At 50.0% G+C, this 24,884-nt stretch overlaps 1 protein-coding gene across 4 annotated transcripts in view; it reads right to left on the bottom strand.

The window, feature by feature from the left end:
* Nucleotides 1–5,217: 5,217 nt before the first annotated feature.
* The window catches only part of LOC140385773 (uncharacterized), a 37,383-nt gene continuing 17,716 nt past the window's right edge, over nucleotides 5,218–24,884 (bottom strand). For 3 of the 4 annotated variants that reach the window (XR_011933467.1, XR_011933468.1, XR_011933466.1), the window contains one exon: nucleotides 5,218–6,619. Coding sequence is in view for 1 of the 4 variants with exons in the window: in XM_072468267.1 (XP_072324368.1) it covers nucleotides 5,705–6,619; nucleotides 14,640–14,681 (957 nt within the window). In the remaining 3 variants the exon portion in view is untranslated. Of the gene's footprint in view, nucleotides 6,620–14,639; nucleotides 14,765–24,884 lie in introns of those variants that run through there. The other variant, XM_072468267.1, reaches the window with a different exon arrangement.

The raw sequence follows: 24,884 nt of genomic DNA on the forward strand, positions 1-24,884 counted from the left end.
TCTCCAGGGGCTGTTGCTGGCCTCGATGACTCCCTCCTGAAGCAACCGCTGGATCTCGGACCTGATGAAGGCCTTACCTGATAAGGTGCTGTACCGTCTGCTCCTGGTGGCGACGGGTTTGCAATCTGGAGTTAGATTGGCAAAGAGGGAAGGAGGATCGACCTTTAGGGTCACGAGGCCGCTCACAGTGAGGGGTGGTAAGGGTCCGCCGAATTTAATGGTCAGGTTCTGGAGGTTGCACTGAAAATCCAGGCCAAGGATAAGTGCAGCACAGAGGTTAGGGAGGACGTTGAGGCGAAAACCGTGGAACTCTGCACTTTGGACTGTGAGCGTGACCGTGCAGTACCCCCGGATCGCTACGCGATGGGATCCGAAGGCCAGGGAGATACTTTGATTGGTAGGGTGTACCTTAAGGGAGTGGCGCCTTACCGTATTTGGATGTACAAAGCTCTCGGTGCTCCCGGAGTCCAGTAGACAGGAGGTCACGTGGCCATTGACTTTCACGCTGGTGGATGCGTTGGTCAGAGTGTGTGGTCTGGACTGGTCGATTACCATGGATGCGAGTCGTGGTTGATCGTCGGGTAGTGAGGCAGCCGCAGCGTCGGGGTCCTGAAACGCCATTGGTCTCCATGTGTTGCGGGGTGGACAAGATGGCGGTGCCCGGAGGTCCTGGGGGTCACAAAATGGCGGCACCCATGGAACGCACGTTGCGGGGGTGGAGCAAGATGTCGGCGTCCATGAAACGCACGCATTGTGCGGGGGAGAAGATGGCGGCACCCATTGCTCGCACATGGCCTGGGGGGGAGGGGAGGATAGCGGCGCCCATTGTCCGTGACCGGGGTGGGTGGGGACGACCGCTGCCGCTGAGCGGGCCGGGCACACCGCTGCATAGTGGCCCTTCTTCCCACAGGCCTTACAAAGGGCAGCGCGGGCCGGGCAGCGTTGGCGGGGGTGTCTTTGTTGGCCGCAAAAAAAGCATCGGGGCCCCCGGAGATCACTACGGCATGTTGCGCAGGCGTATTGAGTGGGTATCAGCCCCGCTGGGGCAGCTGCCTGTGGGGCCCATGAAGCGTAGGAGGAGTGGGCCGCGCGGTTGGGGGCGTAGGACTGTACATTGCGCAGGGCGACCGACATGGAAAGCGCTAGTGTTTAAGTCTTTGCGAGGTCGCGCGTGGCCCCTTCTAAGAGCCACTGCCTGATAACATCGGACCCAATCCCAGTTACAAAAGCGTCCCTCATAAGGAGATCTGAGTGCTCCTTAGCTGTAACGTCCTGGCAGTCACAGTCCCGAACTAGTGGGATCAGGGCCCTCCAGAAGTCCTCGATTGACTCACCAGGTAGTTGAGTACGCGTTGCGAGCGCGTGTCTGTCGAAGAGCGTGTTCGTCTTCTGCTCATAACTCTCTTTGAGTCGAGTCATAGCATCAGCGTAATTGGGCACATCTTGGATCAGCGGGAAGATTTTAGAGCTGTGTCTGGAGTACAAGATTTGAATCTTCTGGGCCTCTGGAACAGGGGTCGGCGCCGCGTTGATATACGCTTCAAAACAGTGCTGAAAGTCCTTTTTGGCGTCGCTTGTGTGTGGATCCAGCTGCAGTCGCTCTGGTTTAATCCGGAGGTCCATCTTCTGAATGAGATACTAATAAATTGAGGCACGATCAATTTGGCTGGAGACGAAGTTGAATTCAAACTGAGGCTTTATTAGTATCTGAAATGTGGTCTCCGACAGCAGCTGACAAAATGGCTGCGAGCTGAAGGCCACGCATATTTATAACCCGGCTCCTGGGCGGAGCTAGCATGCAGGGGCCCAGGTGAACCTGTAGTGCAGGTTCTACCGTACAACCCTTAATATAGAAACACAGTGGTTTACCACACACCTCCCACCTCTCATGTTATAGGGGCGGGTGGGAAGGTGGTGGAGTGGGAAAGTGCCCTATTTTACGTCCCTCCCACCAGAAGCATACTTGGCAGGGGCATGTAAAATGCAGCCACTGGTTTCAGCAGTGCTGATTGTGTGAGGGTGAAATGAAGCATATAAATGATGGGCGGAACTCTCCGACCCCCCCGCCGGGTTGGAGAATCGCCGACGGGCTGCACAAATCGCACCACGCCGCCCTGATGCTGGGACGCAATTCTCCGCAGAGCGGAGAATCGGTGCCATTGGGGCCAGCGTGGTTGGTGCAATGCTGTTCGGGGTATGCGCCGACTCTCCGGCCTGGGCCGGCATGGGCCGGCGTGCCGATTCTCCGGCCCGGATGGGTCGAGCGGCCGTCATCAGAAAGCCGAGTCCCACCGGCGCCGTTCTAACATCCTCTGAGCCGGCGGGACCTCAGCGTAAAAGGGGCCGGGGCAGCCTGTGTGGGGAGGGGGGGTTGTCCAACCCCGGTGGGGCCTCCGTAGTGGCCTGGCCCGCGATTGGGGCCCACTGATTGGCGGACCGGCCTCTCTGCCCCTGCCCGCCTCCTTTCCTCCACGCCGGCTCCTGTAGCCCTGCGCCATTTGCCGTCGGGGCCGGCGTGGGGAAGAAGGCCACTGCACATGCGCTAGCTGCCGCCGGCCCAACTGCGCATGCGCGGACCCCGCGTGCGGGGTTCAGGCCAGGATCGGCAGCTGGAGCGGCGTGAGCCGCTGCAGCGCCGTGCTACCCCACTGTGCGCCGCAGAATGGGGTCCCGGAACGGGCGCCGACGCCGGAGTAAAACATTGCCGTTTTTACGCTGGCGTCGGCACTTAGCCGTCCAATGGGAGAATCCTGCCCATTAGATGTGAGTTGTGATTGTGGAACACTGATGATAAATGAATGGTGCACTGAGCAGACCGTCAGGCAAATGTTGCTGTTGGCAGGCAGGATATGACATATGAAGTTGCCTTCAGTGACTTTGGCCACTCAGGTGAGCTTATTGAACTTTTACAGCATTGCTTCTACATCCTAAGGGTTTGATTCCTGGCATTGATTAACTGGTACCACTCTCTTCTGAGAGTTAATCTGAGGGGCCTCTTAGCCTCTGGTGAATAGTACACATCTCTTCTCCTATGCACTTCCTCCACAAGGCATCCAGTGCAATGTCAAAACATTGGTCCTTATTGTCTTCGATGTTGAATCACAGAGAATCACAGAACTGTTACGGCGCAGAAGGAGGCCTTCGGCCCGTCATGTCGGCACTGGTTCTCCAAATGAGCATTATGGCTTTGTGCCATTCTTCTGCCTTTTCCCCAAAACCCTGTCTGTTATTTCTATGCAAATAATAATTTAATAATTGAATGTCTCGATTGAACCTGCCTCCACTAGACGTCCAGACAATATATTACAGACCCGACCCACTCGCTGTGTGAAGACGTTTATTCACACATTGCATTTTCTTCTCTCACATTAAATCTGTGTCCCCTCATTCGTGGTCCTTTTATGAGCAGAAATAGTTTCTCCCTATCGACTCTGTCCAACCCCCTCATGATTTTGAACATCTCAATCAAATTTCCTCTCAGCCTTCTTCTCTCCAAGAGTCTTCCTAACCCTCATCCCTGGAATTATTTTTGTAAACCTCTTCTGCACTCTCTCCAATGTGCTCACATTCTTTCTATAATGTGACACACTGAAATGTACACAATATCCCAGCTGAGGCCGAACTGGCTGGTTTAGCTTTGTGATGCAGAACAAGGCCAGCAGCGCGGGTTCAATTCCCGTACCAGCTGAAAATCCCGAACAAGCGCCGGAATGTGGCGACTAGGGGCTTTTCACAGTAACTTCATTGCAGTGTTAATGTAAGCCTATTTGTGACAATAACCATTATTTTTCTTATTTTTTATTAACTGGTGTCTTGTATAGTTTCGGCACAGCCTTCTTGCTCTTGTGCTCTATGTTCCTGTTAATAAAGCCCAGGGGCGGGATTCTCCCCTACCCGGCGGGGCGGGGGGTCCGGGCGTGATGGAGAGGTGGGTCTCTGCACCTTTAGGGGCCAAGCCCTCACCTTGAAGGGCTAGGCCCACGCTGAAGCGGTTTCCGCTCCACCGGCTGGCGGGAAAGGCATTTGGCACCACGCCAGCCGAGTCCGAAAGGTCTTTGCCGGGCGACGCAGGTCAGCGCATGCGCAGGGGAGGGGGTCTCTTCCGCCTCTGCCATCGTGAAGGCCATGGCAAAGGCAGAAGAAAAAGTGTGCCCCCACGGCACAGGCCCGCCCGCGGATCGGTGGGCCCCGATCGCGGGCCAGGCCACTGTGGGGGCCCCCCCGGGGTCAGATCACCCCGCACCGCCCCCAGGACCCCGGAGCCTCTGCGGGGGTGGGCCCGCCGACTGGCGCGGTGCGATTCCTGCCCCCGCCGAATCTCTGGTGGCGGAGTCTTCGGGACACGGCGAGGGCGGATTCACGCCAGCCCCCGGCCATTCTCCGACCCGGCGGGGGGTCGGAGAATCCTGCCTCAGGATCCTCATCCATCACCATGGTCTTGGTGGTTATTATGCTATTCTTGTATCTGTCCGATGTCAGAATAGGTTGTAGAGCGACTTCCAGCAACTTCTCCAGCCACAATGCACCTCCCCTTTCAGATGGGCAGGCTGGCTTTAAGTAAAGCAGAAATAAAATGAAAAAATGCTGGAAAAACTCAGTAGGTCTGATAGCATCTGTGCAGAGAGAAACAGTGTTAAAGTTTCGAGTCTGTGCGGCTCTTGTTTAAGTAAAGCAAACGAGCTGTAACTGGTGCTGGCCTCTTATAATTTTGTTGTCCTACCCGATGCATGCAGTCACTCAACATTGTGGTTAGCACTGGCTGCATTAAAATCATGTTAATTAGCAGGCAGAACAACAGGTTAATCCCACATTGTGATCCCCATGCCTTTTTCTGGCCGCTAGTCCCTTATGATTCCAAGATGTACTTCGCTTTGCGACGAGATATTGCGCCCAAGAGCATTTAGTTTCGTAAGGGTCAAATCTAATTTGCAATTAATAAAGATGCTGAATGTCAGTAGATCTCTTTGAATTATAACCATTCCTCTGAGGATTCGGCCTTGATATCCACCTGGGTACCATCTGTACACTTGGCACTGAAAACATTTAATTCCATGCAAGCCACCATACTTACTGTGCCATAATATACCAGTGATTGAAGTTCAACCTTCAAACTGGCATATTTCTATTCTGGTGCATTTAAACAACAGGAATCACATAATTATAGTAGGAGAATTCAAAATTAACTTGCATATTCATAACATAAGGAACACATAGACATTCTGAAATTTTAAATGTTTTGCCATCATCTATTTTATTCACATGCGTATTTCCATTTGGATGATCAGCTTTCTAATGGGAATAGTTGAGTGCCAATGGTATTCTTTTCATCATATTCAAAATTGCTTCTTCTTTGTTATTCAAATTTGTCATTTGCAGTGAGATTTTTCCTTCCATCATTCAATCTGAGCAACAGTCCGACTTTCGAGAATAAAATCGATTGCAATCTATGGAAAATGGAAAATTTACATGGAATATTAAATTTGATATACAGCGGACAGACCTTCCCAGAGTGCATTATATGAGCTCTCCCAAGTGGTTATGATAATCTTTTTTCAGCAGTTTGGCATTTTGCTGATATTTATTTCTTGAAGTCATTTTCTTATGCAAAACTAGTTTCCCAAAACATCAATTGTTACTGACTTGAAGTGCGTAGCTGGCTGTCATTTGTCTGAAAATTTATTTCCATTTGCTGAAATAAGGTATGCTATCCACTATTTTTTCTTGTACATTTTCTGCTGGCTTCATGACTAAGTAGCTTACTTGCTTCACAGTGTTCCTTCTCTGTCTGCTGGCTTGTAGTGTTAAGTTGTTCAATGATGTTACCATTACTAAAGGTTAATCGTAATGGTTTTAAAGGTTTAGGCTTATCATGTGTTCCATCATCATAATCTTTTCCTTGCCTCAGCCTTAGTTTCCCTCTGACATCCTGGAGTGAGGCTACAGGGTTTTCATGAGGAATATACCTCTGTGTATCATGTGCTTTACCAGATTTACCATTGATGTTTGTGCTCTTTGGAATTAAGGGTTTACTTGGAAGTGTTGGTTCTTCGAATTTCCGATGGGTGATTGAATTTGAGATCTTGGCAGGGAGAAATGGTACTTCTTGTAGCAGATGTTTTAGGGTTTTATGGTTTTTTGGAAATGTCGTTTCAGTCAGCTTTATCTTCTCCAGGTTTTCCAGCTGCTTGTGATTTCTCACTTTTTTTGGCTGGTGTTCAATACTAATTGCTCCATTGGAAGCCAACTTCTCTGCAGCGAACTTGGGCTCCATTTGAATGCCACTAAGCTTCTCAAGTTGGGCTTTCTTGACATCCTCGGAGAGTTCTAATGGAGCCAACTTTATTGGCTTTTTAGGAAGCAGTTTATCCAATTCATCGTCAGCTTCTTGATACGACTTTGGTGATGTAAACTTGAGCTGTCGTACATCGGGGTTGGCAGACAAGGATACATCATTAAGACTGTCCACATGACTGACATAACCGTCATCACTGCTCGTTGAAGGATTTGCACCAGATGCATTCAAGCTTATCCCGCCTTTCGTTTGGCTGAGATTCAGGATGCTTAGTTTATTGGAGGTATTTTTAAGTTTGGATTTTGACTTCCCCTCGGTTGGGACGCCCTTGAAAACAATCAATTAATTTGGTTAGCGTTTTAGAAATATATGATGTACAGAGTGGTGTCACACATTCTCATATTTGCCTTTGGTATCTTTAAAAGACATTTTAATTCACAAATAAATGATCATTGTAAGTGAGTGTTCCTCGCAATAGGAGCAGTGAACCTGAGTGAAAATATGTTGGTCGATTGAATTTTGCAAACAGTAACCCAGGTTGCTACATTAACCTCACCATTTCATCATATTGGTGGAGAATGTGGGACTTAAGCACATAATCATTGATAATTACTTCATAATTTTCGATTTGGTTTTACTAAATGATACTTTCAGTAAAAGATGGTACTGTGAAGAAAGAAGGCCTTAAGGAACTTTTAATTGGTCCTGGAGAAAGATGGAAGATTTGACTACCGAGCTGTAAACTATAATAACGCAGGGAATTTGTAGTAATGCCATTCAGAAGATCTAAAATAAAAATAAAAATTTGCATTTATATGGTCCACTTCATGACCTCAGTGAATCCCAAACTAGCTTACAGCTAATGAAGTCTTTTGAAGTGTAGAATTTTGGAAATATGGCAGCTCATTTGTGTACAGCAGAATCCAAGTAATTAGTTAATAACCAGAAAATCAATTTTAGTGGTATTGGTTGAGAGATAAATATTGGCCTGGATAACAGGGAAAAGTCCCTATTTCATCCTTGAATAGTCCCATAGGGTCATTTTTGTCTACCAGACACAGTAACTGGGGCCTCAGTTTAACATCATTTCAGAAAGACAAGCACCCCAGTATTGCAGCACTCCCTTAACATGATACTGGAGTGCCAACCTAGATTATCTTGTTATCTTCGTTTATTTTGTCTATTTTGACTTTATTGTATTCAAAATTTAAAATCAATAATTAAGAAGTCGAGCATGAAGGAGAACACTAAAAATAGTTTTCATTTGCACAAAAGATGACACAATTGTGAAGTAAGTTATCAGGAAAGGCCATTGAAGCAACAAATTTGAATGAGTCAAGGGGTAGCTAGACTTGTTCAACAGGAGGGTTTGAAAAGTAAAGTTGAACTGTTAAAAAGGGGGTGGTTTATATTGTACTAATTCATTTTGTTGTAATTATTAAATAGCTTGAGTGGGGCAGAGTAGAAGGTGAGAAGGATGGGTGTTCCATTAAACCTGCAGCTTTAGTTATGTCTCTCACCCCTTTCTCCCCATTCCAATTGGAACATCGCCTCCAATATCCATTATGCTTCTGACCCTAACTTGGAAGAACTCATCTATCTATTAGTTACTGCTGGCTTGACCATAATCATTTGGAAATTAGGCTGATATTTAAACTAAATCTTTGGGAAACAAAAAGGACAGAATTTAGACACAAAACTGGATTTTTATAATGGCTTTCCCATTATAATATCTCAAGAAAGAACGTGACAACTGAATCCATCAACACCGTAGGTATAGATATAGCATATATATAGTGACAGATAGATACTATGAATGCCATAGTAGTAACCATATTAGCAAAAGCTCCCAATGACCTAAAGGTGCTGATTATGGTTATTTTGTCATTTCTGATAGAGCTATCTATCTGTACGTGAAAATAGAAACAGGACGTGGTACCATAGAAATAGCAGTGAAAGTTGCCATAGTCCCCGAGCAGCTTAGGCTGCTCTCCCCTTTTGAGAGAGAGCTGACTGGTGGTGATTTAACCTGAAGGTCACCACTCCAGGCAAAGGGACAACGGGCAAGGTTGAGAAGATGGCATCTTCATGGATAACCTCAGCCGGTACGGGATTTGAACCCCATGCTGTTGGCGACACTCCACATCACGTGTCAGGGGCAAAATTCTCCCCCAACGGTGCGATGTCCGCCGACTGGCACCAAAATCGGCGCCAATCAGACGGGCATCGCGCCGTCCCAAAGGTGCGGAATGCTCCGCACCTTTGGGGGCCGAGCCCCGACATTGAGGGGCTAGGCCGGCGCCGGAGGGATTTCCGCCCCGCCAGCTGGCGGAAATGGCGTTTGTTGCCCCGCCAGCTGGCGCGGAAATGCAGCGCATGCGCGGGAGCGTCAGCGGCCGCCGACAGTTTCCCGTGCATGCGCAGTGGGGAGAGTCTCTTCCGCCTCCGCCATGGTGGAGGCCGTGGCGGAGGCGGAAGGGAAAGAGTGCCCCACGGCACAGGCCCGCCCGCGGATCGGTGGGCCCCGATCGCGGGCCAGGCCACCGTGGGGGCACCCCCCGGGGTCTGATCGCCCCACGCCCCCCCCCCCCCAGGACCCCGGAGCCCGCCCACGCCTCCTGGTCCCCCCGGCAAATACCAGCTTTGAATTACGCCGGCGGGACAGGCAATTTCTGGGCTGGACTTCGGCCCATCCGGGCTGGACTTCGGCCCATCTCCGACCCGGCGGGGGGTCGGAGAATGACGCCCCAGATGTCCAGCCAACTGAGTTTATGGGAAATGGGGCAACTCAGGGTAAAAGACAACTGTCTCAGATAATGCTATAGTGTGATTCTGTGACCCCTAGTTGCCTTTGATGCTTTTTTCTTCAAAAGCACCCAGTTGTTTTCGGAAACTCTTACATTACATTGTAATCTTCTGTGCCCTATGGTTCCAATTTCCTTTCCTGGGAGCAATCTGGAGTCTGTTACCTGAATTATTATATTTTCTAATATAAGCTTGGAGTCACCTGGCTCCTCTGCTTCTCACTGATTATTTCACTGGTGAGTCACTGTCATATATTTTTATTGATCGCCTATATTTCGTGCAGATTATTTATGTTGCTATTATCTGACCACCTGTGCTGCTTGCATTTCTTTGCCCTTCATATCAGAAGCATTAAATAAAGAAACAATAGAGGAAAAATAGGTCATTATGTGGAACAAACATAATAATAACTAAACCTAAAAGCATGCAAATGTGACAAGTGGTTATTTGGGTGTGAAAAGAAAGAAGGGGATCATTTATATAGGCAGAAGAAAGGATTTTTGTACATTATTCGGTATTTAAAAAGTGCCATGTGTTATTGGTACATTTATCCCTGGCCTCCTATTTTAACAGGAGCATTGATAACTTTATATCAAAAGGACTTCCGGTTGCGGCTATGCCTGGGTAGGTCGCACGTTCGGCAGCTCCCGCCAGGAATGGACTTTTGGGCCCTTTTGAGGAGCCCCAGGGGCACTTGGATGACAATTCCCGGTGTGGGAAGGCAGCAGTAAGGTTCCCCCAGCATTGTATGGAGTGGACCAGGAGTGGAGCGATTAAAAAAAGTGGTTTTGGAGCAGAGAGGAGAGCGGGTGCGGAAAAGTAAGATGGCAGCGGGTGGAGACCAGGCAGCGTGGGCGCAATGGTCGCGGGAGCAGCAGGAGCTCCTGAAAAGCTGCTTTGCGGAGCTGAAAGCAGAAATGCTGGCCCCAATGAAGGCACCGATAGAAAAGCTGCTGGAAACCCAGAAGGCCCAAGATGCGGCGATTCGAGAGTTGCAGCAGAAAGCCTCTGAAAACGAGGACGAGATTCTGGGCCTGGCGGTGAAAGTGGAGGCGCACGAGGCGCTACACAAGAAGTGGCAGGAAAAGTTTGAGGACCTGGCGAATAGGTCGAAGATGAAGAATCTCCGGATTCTGGGTCTCCCTGAAAGGGTGGAGGGATCCGATGTGGGGGCATATGTAGCCACAATGCTGAACACGTTAATGGGCGCGGAGCCTTCCCGCTGCCCTTGGAGCTGGATGGGGCTCACAGAGTCCTGGCAAGGAGGCCTAAAGCCAATGAGCCGCCAAGGGCTGTAGTGGTGAGGTTTCACCGCTTCATGGACAGGGAGTGCATCCTGAGATGGGGGAAGAAGGAACGGAGCAGCAGGTGGGAGAATACGGAGATCTGTATTTATCAAGACTGGAGTGCAGAGCTGGCTAAGAAGAGGGCTGGATTCAACCGGGCCAAGACGGTGCTCCACCGGAAGGGGGTGAAGTTCGGGCTGTTGCAGCCAGCGCGACTGTGGGTCACTTTTCAAGATCGCCACCGTTATTTTGATACGCCAGATGAGGCGTGGACCTTGATACAAAATGAGAAGTTGGACTCGAACTAAGGGTTTGATGTGGGGTTGGGTTTGTTTTTTCGTTGTGTGGGAAAGCTGGGGAGTGGGAAGGGGTGAGTGGATGTGATATGTGGGTTTTGTGGGTCTGTGGGCATCGGTACTGTTTTGCAGGGGCCAGTCCCCGTGTGCGAAGGGAGGAGGGGGGGGCAGGAGGCACTGGGTTGTGGGGAACTGAGGTGAGGTTGTAGGAGAAAGGAGCTGTGCCATAGGGGGCGGGGCCGGCCCAGGTGGAAAACGCGGGCTTTTTCCCGCACTGAGGAAGGAGGGGGGGGGGGGGGGGGCTGAGGGAATGGGCGCTGCTGGAGGGGTGCTTACATCGGCCTGAAGGGGAGGATGGGATGGGGATTCCACAGGCGTTGGTAAAGGCGGGAGCGGCCGGGGTCAGCAGGAGTCAGTTGACTTACGGGAGTGCAATGGGGGGAGCAAGGGGGCTATACGGTGGTCTAGCTGGGGGATGGGGTGGGGGGAGGCGGGGGTTGCTGCTGTACTGGGGGGGGGAGCTGGAGGTAAAAGGGAGAGTCGGGGCGGGGGCTCGCCGCCTGCGGGACTGGAGTCAGTCGGTGGGGGGGGAGGGAGGTGGGTGGCGAGTAGCCCCCTGATCCGGCTGATAACATGGAATGTGAGGGGCCTGAATGGGCCGGTCTAGAGGGCACGGGTGTTCACGCACTTAAAGGGACTGAAGGCAGATGTTGTTATTGTTGTTATGCTTCAGGAGACCACTTGAAGGTGGCAGATCAGATCAGGCTGAGAAAGGGATGGGTAGGGCAGGTCTTTCATTCAGGGCTGGGTGCGAAGAACAGAGGGGTTGCAGTACTGGTGGGGAAGCGGGTGTCGTTCGAGGCGCTGGATATTTTGGCGGATAATGGGGGTCGATACGTGGTGGTGAGTGGTAGGTTGCAGGGGACCCGGGTGGTACAGGTGAATGTGTATGCCCCGAATTGGGACGATGTAGGGTTTATGAGGCGCATGTTGAGTCGGATCCCAGATCTGGAAGCGGGGAGGTTGACAATGGTGGGGGGGGGGGGGGGAGGGACTTTAATACGGTACTGGACCCAGCATTGGACCGATCCAGGTCAAGGACGGGTAAGAGGCCAGCTGCGGCCAAGGTGCTAAGGGGTTTTATGGACCAGATGGGGGGAGTGGATCCATGGATCCATGGAGGTTTGCCGGCTGGGGGCCAGAGAGTTCTCTTTTTTCTCCCATGTACATAAGGCCTATTCACGGATAGACTTCTTTGTGATGAGTAGGGCACTGATCCCAAGAGTGGAGGGAACGGAATATTCGGCCATAGCGGCAGGTGAGGGAATTTCTGCTACTTCCAGCACGAGGGATTCAGGACAGGGTGATTTTGGGTGTATGGGTTGGAGAAGGCAAGGTCTTAGCGATTTATCAGGAGCTGCAGGAAGCGGAGGAGGCCTCAGTGGAGGAGTTGAAGGGCAAGTGGGAGGAGGAGCTCGGGAGGAGCTGGATGAGGGTCTGTCGGCTGATGCCCTGGGCAGGGACAATTCCTCCTCCTCATGCGCCAGGCTCAGTCTAATACAGTTCAAAGTAGTACATAGGGCACATATGACAGGGGCGAGGATGAGTAGGTTTTTTGGGGTGGAGGACAGATGTGTGAGATGTTCGGGGAGCCCAGCAAATCACACCCATATGTTCTGGACGTGCCCGGTACTGGAGGGGTTCTGGAGGGGCTTTGTGAGGGCTATGTCCAAAGTTGTGAACACCCGGGTCAAGCCGAGCTGGGGGATAGCGAGGCCAGAGTTCTGGCCTTTGCCTCCCTGGTAGCCCGGCGGAGGATCCTACTAATGTGGAGAGATGCAAAGCCCCCGAGCGTGGAAGCTTGGATCAATGACATGGCAGGGTTCATTAAGTTGGAGAGGATATAGTTTGCCTTGCGAGGGTCTGTGCAGGGGTTCTCCAGGCGGTGGCAACCGCGACTTTCTCGCAGAATGCTAGGTGGAGGTCGAAACAGCAGCAACCCGGGGCGGGGGGGGGGGGGGTATGTTTTTGTTAAAAGGGGGCGTTTTCACCACTTTTGTATTTATCGGTTAAATAGCGTTAATGTATCCTTGTTAGATTTCCTATGTACAATTTTGTTTTTCTTTCTTTCTGGATTGTTTGGTTGAAAATTTTGAAAATTTTGAATAAACATATTTTTTTTAAAAAACAAACTTTATATCAAAAAATTCACCAACTCCATTAAAATAGCGGACAAAGGATTTTTATACCAGAGATTACATGCTGCTATCACACGGTATCATTTCAAAGGAAGAAAGTAGTAAAACCCAGTTTTGGACTTTCTTTCCAGGATTCTCTGATAAGGTCCATTTGAGCAAACTCTGCAATTCGTCCAAAAAAGCCTTAAATTAATAATTGAGTCTCAGTACCTCAGCAAGGAAGAATGATTAATTCTGCCCAACGAGGCAATTGAGAATTGATGTCCAGTAATAATTAGGTATGCACTGAATGAGTAAGCAAAATATACAAAAGCCAATAATAGACAATGATCGCAATAACAGCATTTATATTACAAGTTTAAGAATAAAAGAAAAGGCATCATAAGTTTCTGTTTGGAAGAAATATGGGTTTAAGAATGTCACTAATCTTCAAATTAATTGTTCAGTATTAGCACTCATATAACTATTGTGTTGGTATGAATTTACTTTGCTTGTTATGCTGTAACCTCGACCTTTGAAATAACAGGTATAAGGGGCTGGATTCTCCCAAAGTGAGACTATGTCCCCACGCCGGCATAAAATCGGTGGAGTTTTATTCCCAAAATTCCTTGAATCCTGCAGGGGGTGAGCAGGGACCCGGCATGAATCTCGCAGCTTTTGCTGCAGATACGGGGTCCTACACTTCCGGCTCAGAGGCCGCGCATGCGCACCGTGGCGACCTCCAGCGGCCATGCCGTGCTCCATGGGGGACTCAGACCCCGGAGCCACACCAAAGAAGGAGACCCCTCGATCGGCCGCGCGCCCGAGCCTCAACCCCCGCACATTTAATCACCGGCCGCCTATAAGGCCCCCCTAGTCTCCGATCTGCCCACCCCAGACCAGGGCAGCCGCGGACTAAGTCTGCAGCCGCCAGACGAGCATCCCGACCGGCAATAGATGGTTAGTTCCACGCTATCGGGAACTCGGCCAGTTGGGAGCGGACGTTTGCTGAGTCTGGGCCTCTGGCAATGGGCCTCCGCTGGCGCGCCGTACTCCACGTGGCGACGATTGTCGGTGCAGGGAGAATCGCCGGACCAGCGGCGGGTCCGATTTCCCTGTCAAACTGGATTCTCCGCCCCGGCGCCAGTCGCGGTTATGTCATCGGCCGCAGAGAATCCAGCCCAGGAATTTTATATCATTGAATCGTGTCAGTGGGAAATATTTAGATGGTGCAGTTTGAAGGCCATCGTGTGTGTGCAAGAGAAACTGAAATAATGAAATTGAGCACCTCAATTTCAAATACTCCAATAGAGTTAAAATAAAATATTCATAAATTGATCAAAATCCTTCATTTGGGTCGTTACAAATTCTAGCTACAACTGGATTGAGAGGTAGATAGATAGTCAGATTGATTAGTAGATAATTAGAAAGATATATAGATAGATCAATAGGCAGGCAGTGAGGCAGGGAGGCAGGCAAGGAGGCAGCAAGCCAGGCAGGCAGGGACTCATGAAGTTACGCAGGCAGAGGGACAATGAAACAGGCAGGCAGTGAGGCAGTGAGGCAGGCGAGCAGGGACTCAAGAAGATAGGCAGCCAGAGGGACAGTGAGACAGGCTGGCAGAGAGGCAGGCGGCCAGAGACTCAGGAAGGTAAGCAGGCAGAGGCGCAGTGAGACAGGCTGGCAGGGAGACAGTGAGAATGGCAGGCAGGCAAACTGGCAGTCAGATGAACAAACATACTTGGATAGACAACTGCTTTATAAATGTCAAGGCCTAACTTACACGTCTTCCCAATGGTCCCTGGCTTGGTGTTTGTTTGATCATCTCCCTGCAGCTTTCACCTTCAGTACTGTGCAGCCCAGAGACTAGGGAGCTCTCAGCATGACGGCACTATGGATAAGGGATCTATAAATGTCAGTATAAGATAATTACATGAAGATTAGGGTCACTGCTTAAGCAGGTCGTTGCAGACAAATCCACGTCAGTCTGTGCAACTGATGCTCATCAGAATTGACTGACATTCTAAATCAGCAGAGAATTTAATATTCATTATTAAAAATAAATCTGAATCGAAAACCGATAGTTAAATTTGAAGGAAAGTCCAAAGACAATTTAAATATTCACTCTATACAGCTATAATTTATATCATGTCTTTCCACACTCTGCAGCACTTTGCACATGGATAGCAGTTTTGGTTGTAGATTTCATAGAATTTACAATGCGACTTACGGGTGCGGCGATGCGGAGCTAAGCCGCACATTTCGGTGGCTCCCGCTAGAACGGGCTTTTGGGCTCTCCAGAGGAGCCCCAACGGAAATGTTTCGACCACTTCCCGTGTGGGAAGGTGAGAGCAAGGTCCCCCTTCCATAGTGTATGGAGGGGACCAGAAGTGGAGCGGGCAAAAAAGCGGCTTTGGAGCAGCGAAAGAAACGGGGGAGGAAAAACAAGATGGCGGAGGGCAGAGATCGAGCAGCATGGGGGCCAGAGCAGCAGGAGTTTCTCAGGCGCTGCGTGGAGGAGCTTTGGCATTGCCAGCTGCGGCACTTGTAATGGGATTTATCTGGATTGGTAGTTCGGCCACCAGAGTGGCTCAGGATATGGGACTAAGGCACGGAGAGGATGTATACGAGGAAGGACTGATGATTGTGCGAATGATATAATCCTAATTGAGCGCCGGAAGGTGTTTGTTTATTCTCACAGGATTCTATTGCTAGCACACCTCGGAATCCCATCTCATCTCTAGTTGCAGCCATCAACATCGACCATCTGGCCGTGGACACGGAAGGAGCCAGACATTGCTGAAACAAAGACCAGTGATCGCATGTATTCTAATGTCACGCGGGTGCGTCGGGATGTTGTTAATGTTATGAGAGATACAAAGGGGAGGAGTGGTATAGGTTTTTATTATGATGGGACTCAGGATGTATGCACAAACAGGACTCTATACATCCCTGTGGGGCAGCTTGTACGAATTACTTGCAATCCCGAAATGCCTGGGCCCTATATCAATTGGGAACCCAGGATCATGGGAGTTACAGGTGATACGGAAAGCTGGGATGCAGGACGCTGGGTCCTGGATCACCAGGCTCAGGGGGATGTCTGAGTCCAGAAGGCAATCGGGTTTGAAGCAAGAAGACGCTCTTACAGGAACAGTGACGTTTCCTTGTTGTTTAATGGTTAATGTAATGTAGGGAATGTTACGCAGTTGATTTTCAAATCTTTTTTACTGTTGACTGTTTAATAAACAAGATATTCTCAAGTGGAATCTTGTGGTTACACATGCCATGTCTCAGATGAATATTATGGCCTGGCATTCAAATCAAGCTGTGAGGCCTGAACCCTGGGGCGTCAGCACCATGGAGGCAGCAGCCAACAATCAAGCACTGAAGAGCGGGGCTTCAACATTGGGAATATCTCCACGATCAGAAGGTGAGTGCGTGGACCAGAATAAGGCACCGGAGCATGGTCTCCCGGGTGTTCCCACCAGGGGTCCGGGGTCTGGGATCTAGAGGCTCTTACTGAGGTCAGGGGTTAGTGTGCAGAGCGGGGTTTCCCAGCACAACAGGCTCGGTGGATATCAGCCTGAGAGAAGGTGGGAAACATAAGTGTCGGGGAGGCCTGGGAGATGATAAGAGTCCCAGGTGGAAGCCCTAATTGTCCCTGTTTCTCTCTGCCTCCAATTCCTTACAGATGCCAATATGGATGGTGTTGTTGATTCCGCAGCGGAAGCTCTCTCGGTGCTGATGGCAGGTCAGGCAGCCAAATGCCAGAGAAGGCAGCAGTGTCGGCACAGGCTGGAGTGAGGCCCTCATCCTCACCTGCTTCTCATAACTCGAGGCATGGTCCGTCAGTTCACCAACCCCCTTCCTTGCCCAATGCTCCCCCATTCAACCCCTCCCCCCCATTCACCCCTATCCACAATTCACCTCCATTCACCCCTCCCCAACTCCGCCCCTATTCACTCACTCCCCCCACGCACCCCCTCCCACCAACTCCCACTGATTCACCCCTCCCCCATTCACCCCCTCCACAAATTCCCGCTCCCCCATTATCCACCCCCACCCCATTCCACTAGTCCCCATCCATTTTCCTCCTTCATGCCCCCTCCCCGCCTTTCTCTGACCTCCCACACCTCCTCCCTCCCACACGGCAACTTCTTGCACCCTCCCAGGTTCTGTGTAACATCACCCCAGGGTGATGGATCTGTGTCGACACGGTCAGTGGGTCAATATCCGAGGCAGGAGAGTGATGATAACCCGCTGGTAGAAAAACTCTGGTGATCCTCAGTTTATGCGAAAGTCTGACTCCTGTCCTACTGCTGACAGTGTGCTCACACCCATCCTCTGAATGGGGTCTCCATTGGGGGCCCTTGCTTTAGGTCCAATGTGCCTGGGAGGAGGGGAGAGTTGAGCGCAGCAGGACTTGGGGGTACAGGCAGTCCAGCTGTGCAGAATAACGTGCCAGAGGCTTCACATGTCTCAGGTGTTAGATGTTTAATAGAGAACAGGTGAAACTTACATTTTCCCTAGCTACAGATGGTGCCCCCAATACCGCCCCTCCCCCATGCCCCTCAGAGCCCACTCAGTGATCCTCTATCTTCTGTGCTCTACTGCCATGTCCAGGTGTGTCCCTAGGATGCACATCAGAGGTGGAGGCAGCCTGCTGCTTCTCACGCCCTGTGGCCTTTGATGCCCTAGGCGGGCATCCTTTGAGGGGCCTGGAGCCGGAGGTCCTCAGCTGACTTACTGGTATCACTGGCATCGCTGTGCCACCCTGTTCTGCCTGCTGACCTTGAGATGTGCCGGCATCAGGAGGGGGCAGGGGGGGAGGGTGGGGGTGGATTTGTGTGAGGTGGAGGTGGCCTCCACAGTCGTCTCGCTGTTGGCAGGCACTGGGTCGGACTCCAGCGTTCCCTCTTGTTGGACAGTGCTCATAGAGCCCTTGGGGTCCCCATGGGATGGAGAGGCAGCTGGAGCGAGTTCCAGAGGTTTCTGCATCATCCGGCTCTGCCGGTCCTGGTGCCTCCCTGTTGCCTGCCTTGTGACATTGATGCCCGCAGTGACTGAGCCACACTCTGCAGTGCCCTGGCAATGCCTACTTGCATCTGGGACACGTCCCTCAGTGACTGGGACATGCTCTGCAGTGTCTCAGCAATGTCCATCTGTGTCTGGAACATGGCCGTCAGTGACTGGAACATGATGGCGAGGCCCTCAACCATGGTCATCACAGAGAGATTTGCCTTGGACACCAGCACTCATGGAGCTGACATCGTGCCCCAGGCTTTCCATTTTGTTCGCCAGCTCCAGTGTTGGCCTCGGTGCTACTCATTGCCGGCACCATTTCATGCACCCATAAACTTTGGGACTTCTCCAATTGGCTGTGCACTCACCGGAGTGTCACTGACATCCCCCCCCCCCCCCCGAATCTCACGGCCATGCGCTACAATCAGCATCAGTTCTGGCATAACCTTGCCCAGCTGCTCGTCATCTGAATGGGATTTGGCTGCATCTAACTCGCTTGAATGTTCCTCTCTCCACATGATATGCACCAGACACTGTGTGGCGCAAACCGGATTCTGCCCCAGAAGCTTGTCCACTAGTGTCACACACCGGGGTGTCCGGGGTGTGTGTCTCTGCGCTGGTGGAGGGTGGGGATGGCAGCTGTCGTGCTCAATGGAAGTCTCCTTCGACCTTTCCTCTGAGGTATTCATTTTTGGGGGGGGGTGACGCCCAATGGCCCGGCCCCATCAGGTGGAGATCCTGCGAGAGAATGGACATGTGGTCAATGAGAGGGAAGGAGCATTTTGTCTGACATGAACTACTCACTTGAGGCAGGTCATCTGAGTGAAGGTATAGTGTGACGGATTTAGGTTATTCCGGACCTGATAATACTTTATTAATAACCTATGCTCTAAGTTAACCCACCAAAAGAGGGAAATCTGTTTCTCTACCAAGACTCAGAATAGATCTCACGAAGGGAGAATGCTTTTCCGGGTCTCAGACAGTTAAACAGGATTTCAGTTACTTTTTATGGGAAAAGTTCAGATACGTCACTCATAACTAAATCGTTACCTCTATCGTCATGGGTCCTAGCCATTTAAGGCTTCCTAAATGAGTGTCTTGGATTTCAAACTTTGAGAGTGAGTCTACACAGTATAATTTTAATCAAGTATTTTTATTGTAAAAATACTCCCAATAGATACATACAGAATTGCAGAGTTAAAAATATGAATTGATTAACAGTCTTTAGTTATCTGTTAATAATATAAAATTGTTAGCAGTCCTATGTTATCTGCTAACACACTAACTTCTCTCAATAGAATGAGATACCTGAAACATGGAAAATCCTAAAGTATCTCCCATCAATTTCTTAATACATTTCTAAGAAGTTAAACAAAGACATACTTACAAAACCTAAGGTTTTGTCTGACGAGGCAAGCTTTTAAGAACAGACATGACTCACTCCCGAAGGGGAGTCAGAAGGGGGTAACTCTGCTAAAATGCCTCCTCTTTATATCCATGAAAATTCCCTTATCGGGGGTCAAGGACCGCATCTGTTATCTTGTCACTTATTGTTGGTTAATTACCTGTAGCCAAATGGCTAATTGGATGTATTATCATTAATACATCTTTTAATGGTCGTAGGGTCTGTGTAAATGTCAGGTGTCCTAAGATATATTGGCAAGGGGGGCTCATATAGAGGCCTGTCTTCTTTCAGCGTTGTCATGTTCTTTAGATACCAAAACAGACACATTTTGTGAGGGTGTTATTCTAAGTGCTAAGTGATATAGTTAGGGAAAGATTTGTGTATCTATTTATCTGCAGAATTCCCTGTCCTTATATTTTGAATACTTATAGGTGCAGGGAGTAATCCCAAAGAATTTATGGTCTGTCAAAGAACAGCCTTTGTATGTGTTTGTATTAATGAGCCTTTGAAACCAGTTTTGAATTTCTCCCATCAGGTGTTGACCTCTACCCGATCTTTAGCTGAAGTGGTTTTATTCCACATGGAATTAAAAGGCTGTTTGTATTAATGCCTTATTTTAAACCAAATTCTGCAGCGAACGTGTTATTCATCACAGTAGTGGATCCTCACCTCTGCGACACAGGCCAACCTCGCTGTCACTGACTGCTCCCTCCGAGGACAACCCAGCGATCTACAAGGCCCATTCCTCACATGGGGTGAGGACTCCAACATCTGGTATTCTGCCACCTATATAAGCCCTCTCATACCTATTATGGGCCAACTTTGCCTGCGGAGGCAAAGAGAGGACATTATGTGTCGAACACATCGGGAGGGGACTATGGCAGCCGGCATGTGTGGACACCGTACCTGGGCATGGAGGGGCTGTATTGGTGGGTGCCAGAATGTGCCGGGGCACGAGTGGTGATTTGATGTGGGGGGGGGGTGATTTGATGTGGGGGGGGCGAGATGTCAACCACTGGCCTGGTAGTCCTCCGACCCCCTCGGGGGAACAGGGTGTCCCACCTTCTATCCACGGCATCCAGCATGGATCCATCCTGAAGTATGGAGCAGGTCTGCATAATCCACGTCCTGGAGTCTGAACGTCCTCCCCGTGTCTGCGTGGGTTTCCTCCGGGTGCTCCGGTTTCCTCCCACAGTCCAAAGATGTGCAGGGTAGGTGGATTGGCCATGATAAATTGCCCTTAATGTCCAAAATTGCCCTTGGTGTTGGGTGGAGGTATTGAGTTTGGGTAGGGTGCTCTTTCCAAGAGCTGGTGCAGACTCAGGGGGCCGAATGGCCTCCTTCTGCACTGTCAGCAGTAGGACAGGCACAACATTGTGGGCCGAAGGGCCTGTTCTGTGCTGTATTTTCTATGTTCTATGTTCTATGTTCTATGCCATGGTCCTGTGTTGCCTGGGAGTGATTTCGCTGGGAAGCTAGTTAGCGGGGAACTGCTGGCTGCGAGTCCGGTGAATCAGCTGGCAGGACAGCCAGTTCTGCTGTGAATCCCTTTGGGCTTCATTTCCAGCACTAAGTGCCGAGCCACGGTCTCGCCAGCTCGGCCGTCGGCAAACACCCGGAAAGTTGTCCCCGATATGACACTTGGAATATTTTTTCCAGTAAATCGTGCCCAAAGTGAAAAAGATTCCCTCCTGTGGAAATGAAAGGCATTATGTAAATTCACCTTGTACTTTCCTCTACGTAACTATGTACACAAATTGCATTGCAATCAAAGTTTCCCAAATTCTTCGGGACGGATTCTCCGCTTTGCCAGCAATGCACTCACGCCCGCCGATTTCACCACGGCGTGGGGGTGCCCACAATGGGAAGCCCCATTGGCTGGCTGCCGAGAGTGGGGATCCTACTGCCGGTGGGGCGTGCCGCACCAGGAAAGGGAGAATTCCGCCCTTAGCCTTTTGCCACGGTTTTATCAATATTTCTCTCAGATCATGCTGATGGCCTTGCTCATGGGAAATCAGCAACTGTTTAGCTTGCTTCATTAATTTGAATGGGAACCATAATTTCAAACTCTCTCGGGAAATGATCAGGAGCCATGGTTACTAACTCAGTGTGCTGCATACATCTTTTTCCTTTTCAATAATTTTTCAGACAGAGCCATGCAAGAGAATCAAATTGATTACAGTGTGGTGAGGTCAGTGGGGCATTTGGGATGTTGGGTGCTTGACAGGATCAATGGTCTATGTCCTTAACCAAGGCATTTATAGATTGAGGGAAATAATGGGAGGGAAAAACTGGATGAAGACAGAAGAAAAAGAAAGGAAAAACAAAAATGTTAAAAATGTTAATGAGAACAACTCCTGGTATGTTGGGCTGCACAGGGTCTACGAGGCAGGGGTGTCCACTGTCCCCGCTATTGTTCACACTGGCGATTGAGCCTTTGAAGATGGCACTTCAGGCCTCAGCTGAGTGGTGGAGGACTGAGAGGGGGGCAGGGAGCACCGGGTGTTGTTGTATGCCAGTGACCTGTTGGTGTTCGTGAAGAATCCATTAGAAAGCATGGGCAGAATCATAGGCTTACTGGAGAGATTTGGTGAAAAGCGAGGTGTTCCCGGTGAATGTAGTGGAGAACCTGGGAACACTGCCATTTAAGGTGACAAGGGAGCGGTTCCGGTACCTGGGGATTGGGGTAACGCCTGCGTGGGCCACGATGCACAGGTGGAATTTGACGAGGTTGGCAGCGGAGGTTAAGGGGGAACCTCAATAGATGGGGGGCACTGCAGCTGACATTGACGGGGAGGGTGCAGGTGGTGAGGATGAACACACTGTCAAGATTCCTGTTTGTGTTTTAGTCGATTTTCCTCCCCAACACCTTTCTTTGGATTGTAGATGCATTAATCTCGGAATTCTTGTGGGCAGGGAAGGTGCTGAGGTTGAAGATGGCTCTGTTGCAAAGGCAGAGGCAGGAAGGGGGACTGGCGCTCCCGAATTTGTTGCACTACTGTCGGGGAGTGAATGTGGAGTATGTGAGATGATGGTGGGGGAAGGGGGCAGATTGTGTCAGGTTGGGTCTTGCAAGGGACGAGCCTGAGGGCTCTGGTGACAGCCCTGCTGCCGTTAGCCCCGAGGAAATATATGGTGAGTCCGGTGGTGGAGTCGTATATAAAAATTTGGAACCAGCTGAGGAGGCACTTTAAACTGGGCCACATGTTGGTGACGACGCAACTGTGTGGGAATCATAGGTTTACGCTGGATGGGATGTATAAGAGATGGAGGGAGGAGGGGTTAGAGCTAGTCAGGGACATGTTTGCGGAGGGGAAGTTTGCTGGGCTAGAGGAGCTGCGGAAGAGGTTTGACCTACCAAGGGGGAGTGAGTTTAGATTTTGGCAGTTGTGGGACTTTGCACGCTAGAAGCTGCCTTCGTTCCCTCAGGTGCCAGAGTATACGCCTTTGCAGAAAATGTTGCTCCTGAATGAGGGGAGGATAGTAGGATTGGTGATATATATGGATGGTTGGGCGAGCAGGGCAGGGCATCAGTGAAAAGGATCAAGAGGAAGTGGGACGAGATGTTGGGAAGGAACATAGCGTGGAGACTTTGGTGCAAAGTAAGGTGCTGAGTGAACTCAACCTCTTCCTGAGCAAGGATGAGTCTTAAACAATTTAAGGTGATGCACAGAGTCCACTTGGGTTTTTTCCAGAGGTGCTGGACAGGTGCAAGGGGTGTGGGAGGGGGCCGGCAAACCACCCCCGTGTGTTCTGGGGGTGTGAGGAGTTGGAGAACTTTTGGAAGGTGGTATTTGGTAACTTATCGAGGATAGTAGGGGTTGAGTTGAAACAGGATCCTATGGTGGCGATCTTTGGGATGTTGGAGGTGCTTTTTTGACTTAATGGCCTAAAGTTTAACATAGGCATCGCAACCCTGGCATCAGGGTGAAAAGTGGGTCCCAAGCCTGCATCTTCTGACAGTCGGACTCCTCGTCAATTGACCTGCTTTCCATTTAAGGATGGCGGGTAGATTCCTGATGCCAAAAGCCCTATCAGAGGGCTGACAGAGAGGGCAGCTGATACAAAGATACGTAGAGGGACAGGTTGTGTTCAGGAAACAGGTAGGCTGCAGAAGGACTTGGACAGGCTAGGAGAGTGGGCAAAGAAGTGGCAGATGGTATATAATGTGTGAGGTTGTGCACTTTGGTAGGAAGAATAGGGGCATGGACTATTTTCTAAATGGGCAAAGGCTTCGGAAATTAGTTATAGTTCAGGATTTGCTTAAGGTTAACTTGTCGGTGCATTTGGCAGTTAGGAAGGAAAATGCAATGTTAACATTCATGTTGAGAGGGTTAGAGTACAAAAGCAGGGATGTATTGTTGAGGCTGTACAAGGCTCTGGTCAGACCTAATTTGTCATATTGTGAGCAGTTCTGAGCCCCGTATCGAAGGAAAGATGTGTTGGCTTTGGCGAGGGTCCAAAGGAGTCTCACAAGAATTATCCCCGGAACGAAGGACTTTTCATATGAGGAGTGGTTGAGGTCTCTGGATCTGTACTCAATTGAGTTTAGAAGGATGGGGGGAATCTAATTGAAACTTACAGAATACTGAGAGGCCTAGATGCAGTGGACATGGAGAGGATGTTTCCACTAGGAGGAGAAACTAGAAAAGGAGGGCACAGCCTCAGACCAAAGGGACGATCCTTCAGAACAGAGATGAGGAGAAATTTCTTCAGCCAGAGGGTGGTGAATCTGTGGAACTCATTGCCGCAGAAGGCTGTGGAGTCTAAATCACCGAGTGTCTTTTAGACAGAGATAGATAGGTTCTTGATTAATAAGGGAATCAGGGGTTATGGGAAAAAGGCAGGAGAATGGGGATGAGAAACATATCAGCCATGATTGAATGGTGGAGCAGAAGCAGATCGATGGGCTGAATGGCCTACTTCTGCACCTATATCATCTGGTCTTATGGATAGCTCTGAAGCCTCAGCTATGCTACTCATTGAGGTCATCATGCCATTGACACAGTGTCGGCAGCCCCATAAAAGACCTCTACACTAGCCTTCAATTATGCTAATTGGCTGGACAACACCCTGTAGTGGACAGCTGCTAGGCAACCAGTGCCGTCGCCAGAAAATGTCCAGGGTGGCAGTACTGGGGAACCATCCACTCAATTTTGCCAGCCACCTTACCTTCTAGCCCGCCAACCAGGAACCAGTAAATCTCTGCCCAATAATTCAGCATTGCCAACTCCATTATTGCCACAAGAAAGTGCTGTGATGTCATAGTGGTCCATAGTTTAAGGCAGCTCACTGCCAACTTCTCAAGGACAAATAAGAATGGCCAATAAATGCTGGCCTCACCTGTGAAGCCAATATCCAGCGAAGCCAGCATCCCTCAAATGAATTAAAATTAAAATAAAAACCACCCACGTTGACGCTACCACCAAGAAAGCACAACAGCGCCTATACTTCCTCAGGAAACTAAGGAAATTCGGCATGTCCACATTAACTCTTACCAACTTTTACAGATGCACCATAGAAAGCATCCTATCGGGCTGCATCACAGCCTGGTATGGCAACTGCTCGGCCCAGGACGGCAAGAAACTTCAGAGAGTCGTG

This window comes from Scyliorhinus torazame, chromosome 11, assembly GCF_047496885.1.
Source record: "Scyliorhinus torazame isolate Kashiwa2021f chromosome 11, sScyTor2.1, whole genome shotgun sequence".
Taxonomy (NCBI): Eukaryota; Metazoa; Chordata; class Chondrichthyes; order Carcharhiniformes; family Scyliorhinidae; genus Scyliorhinus; species Scyliorhinus torazame.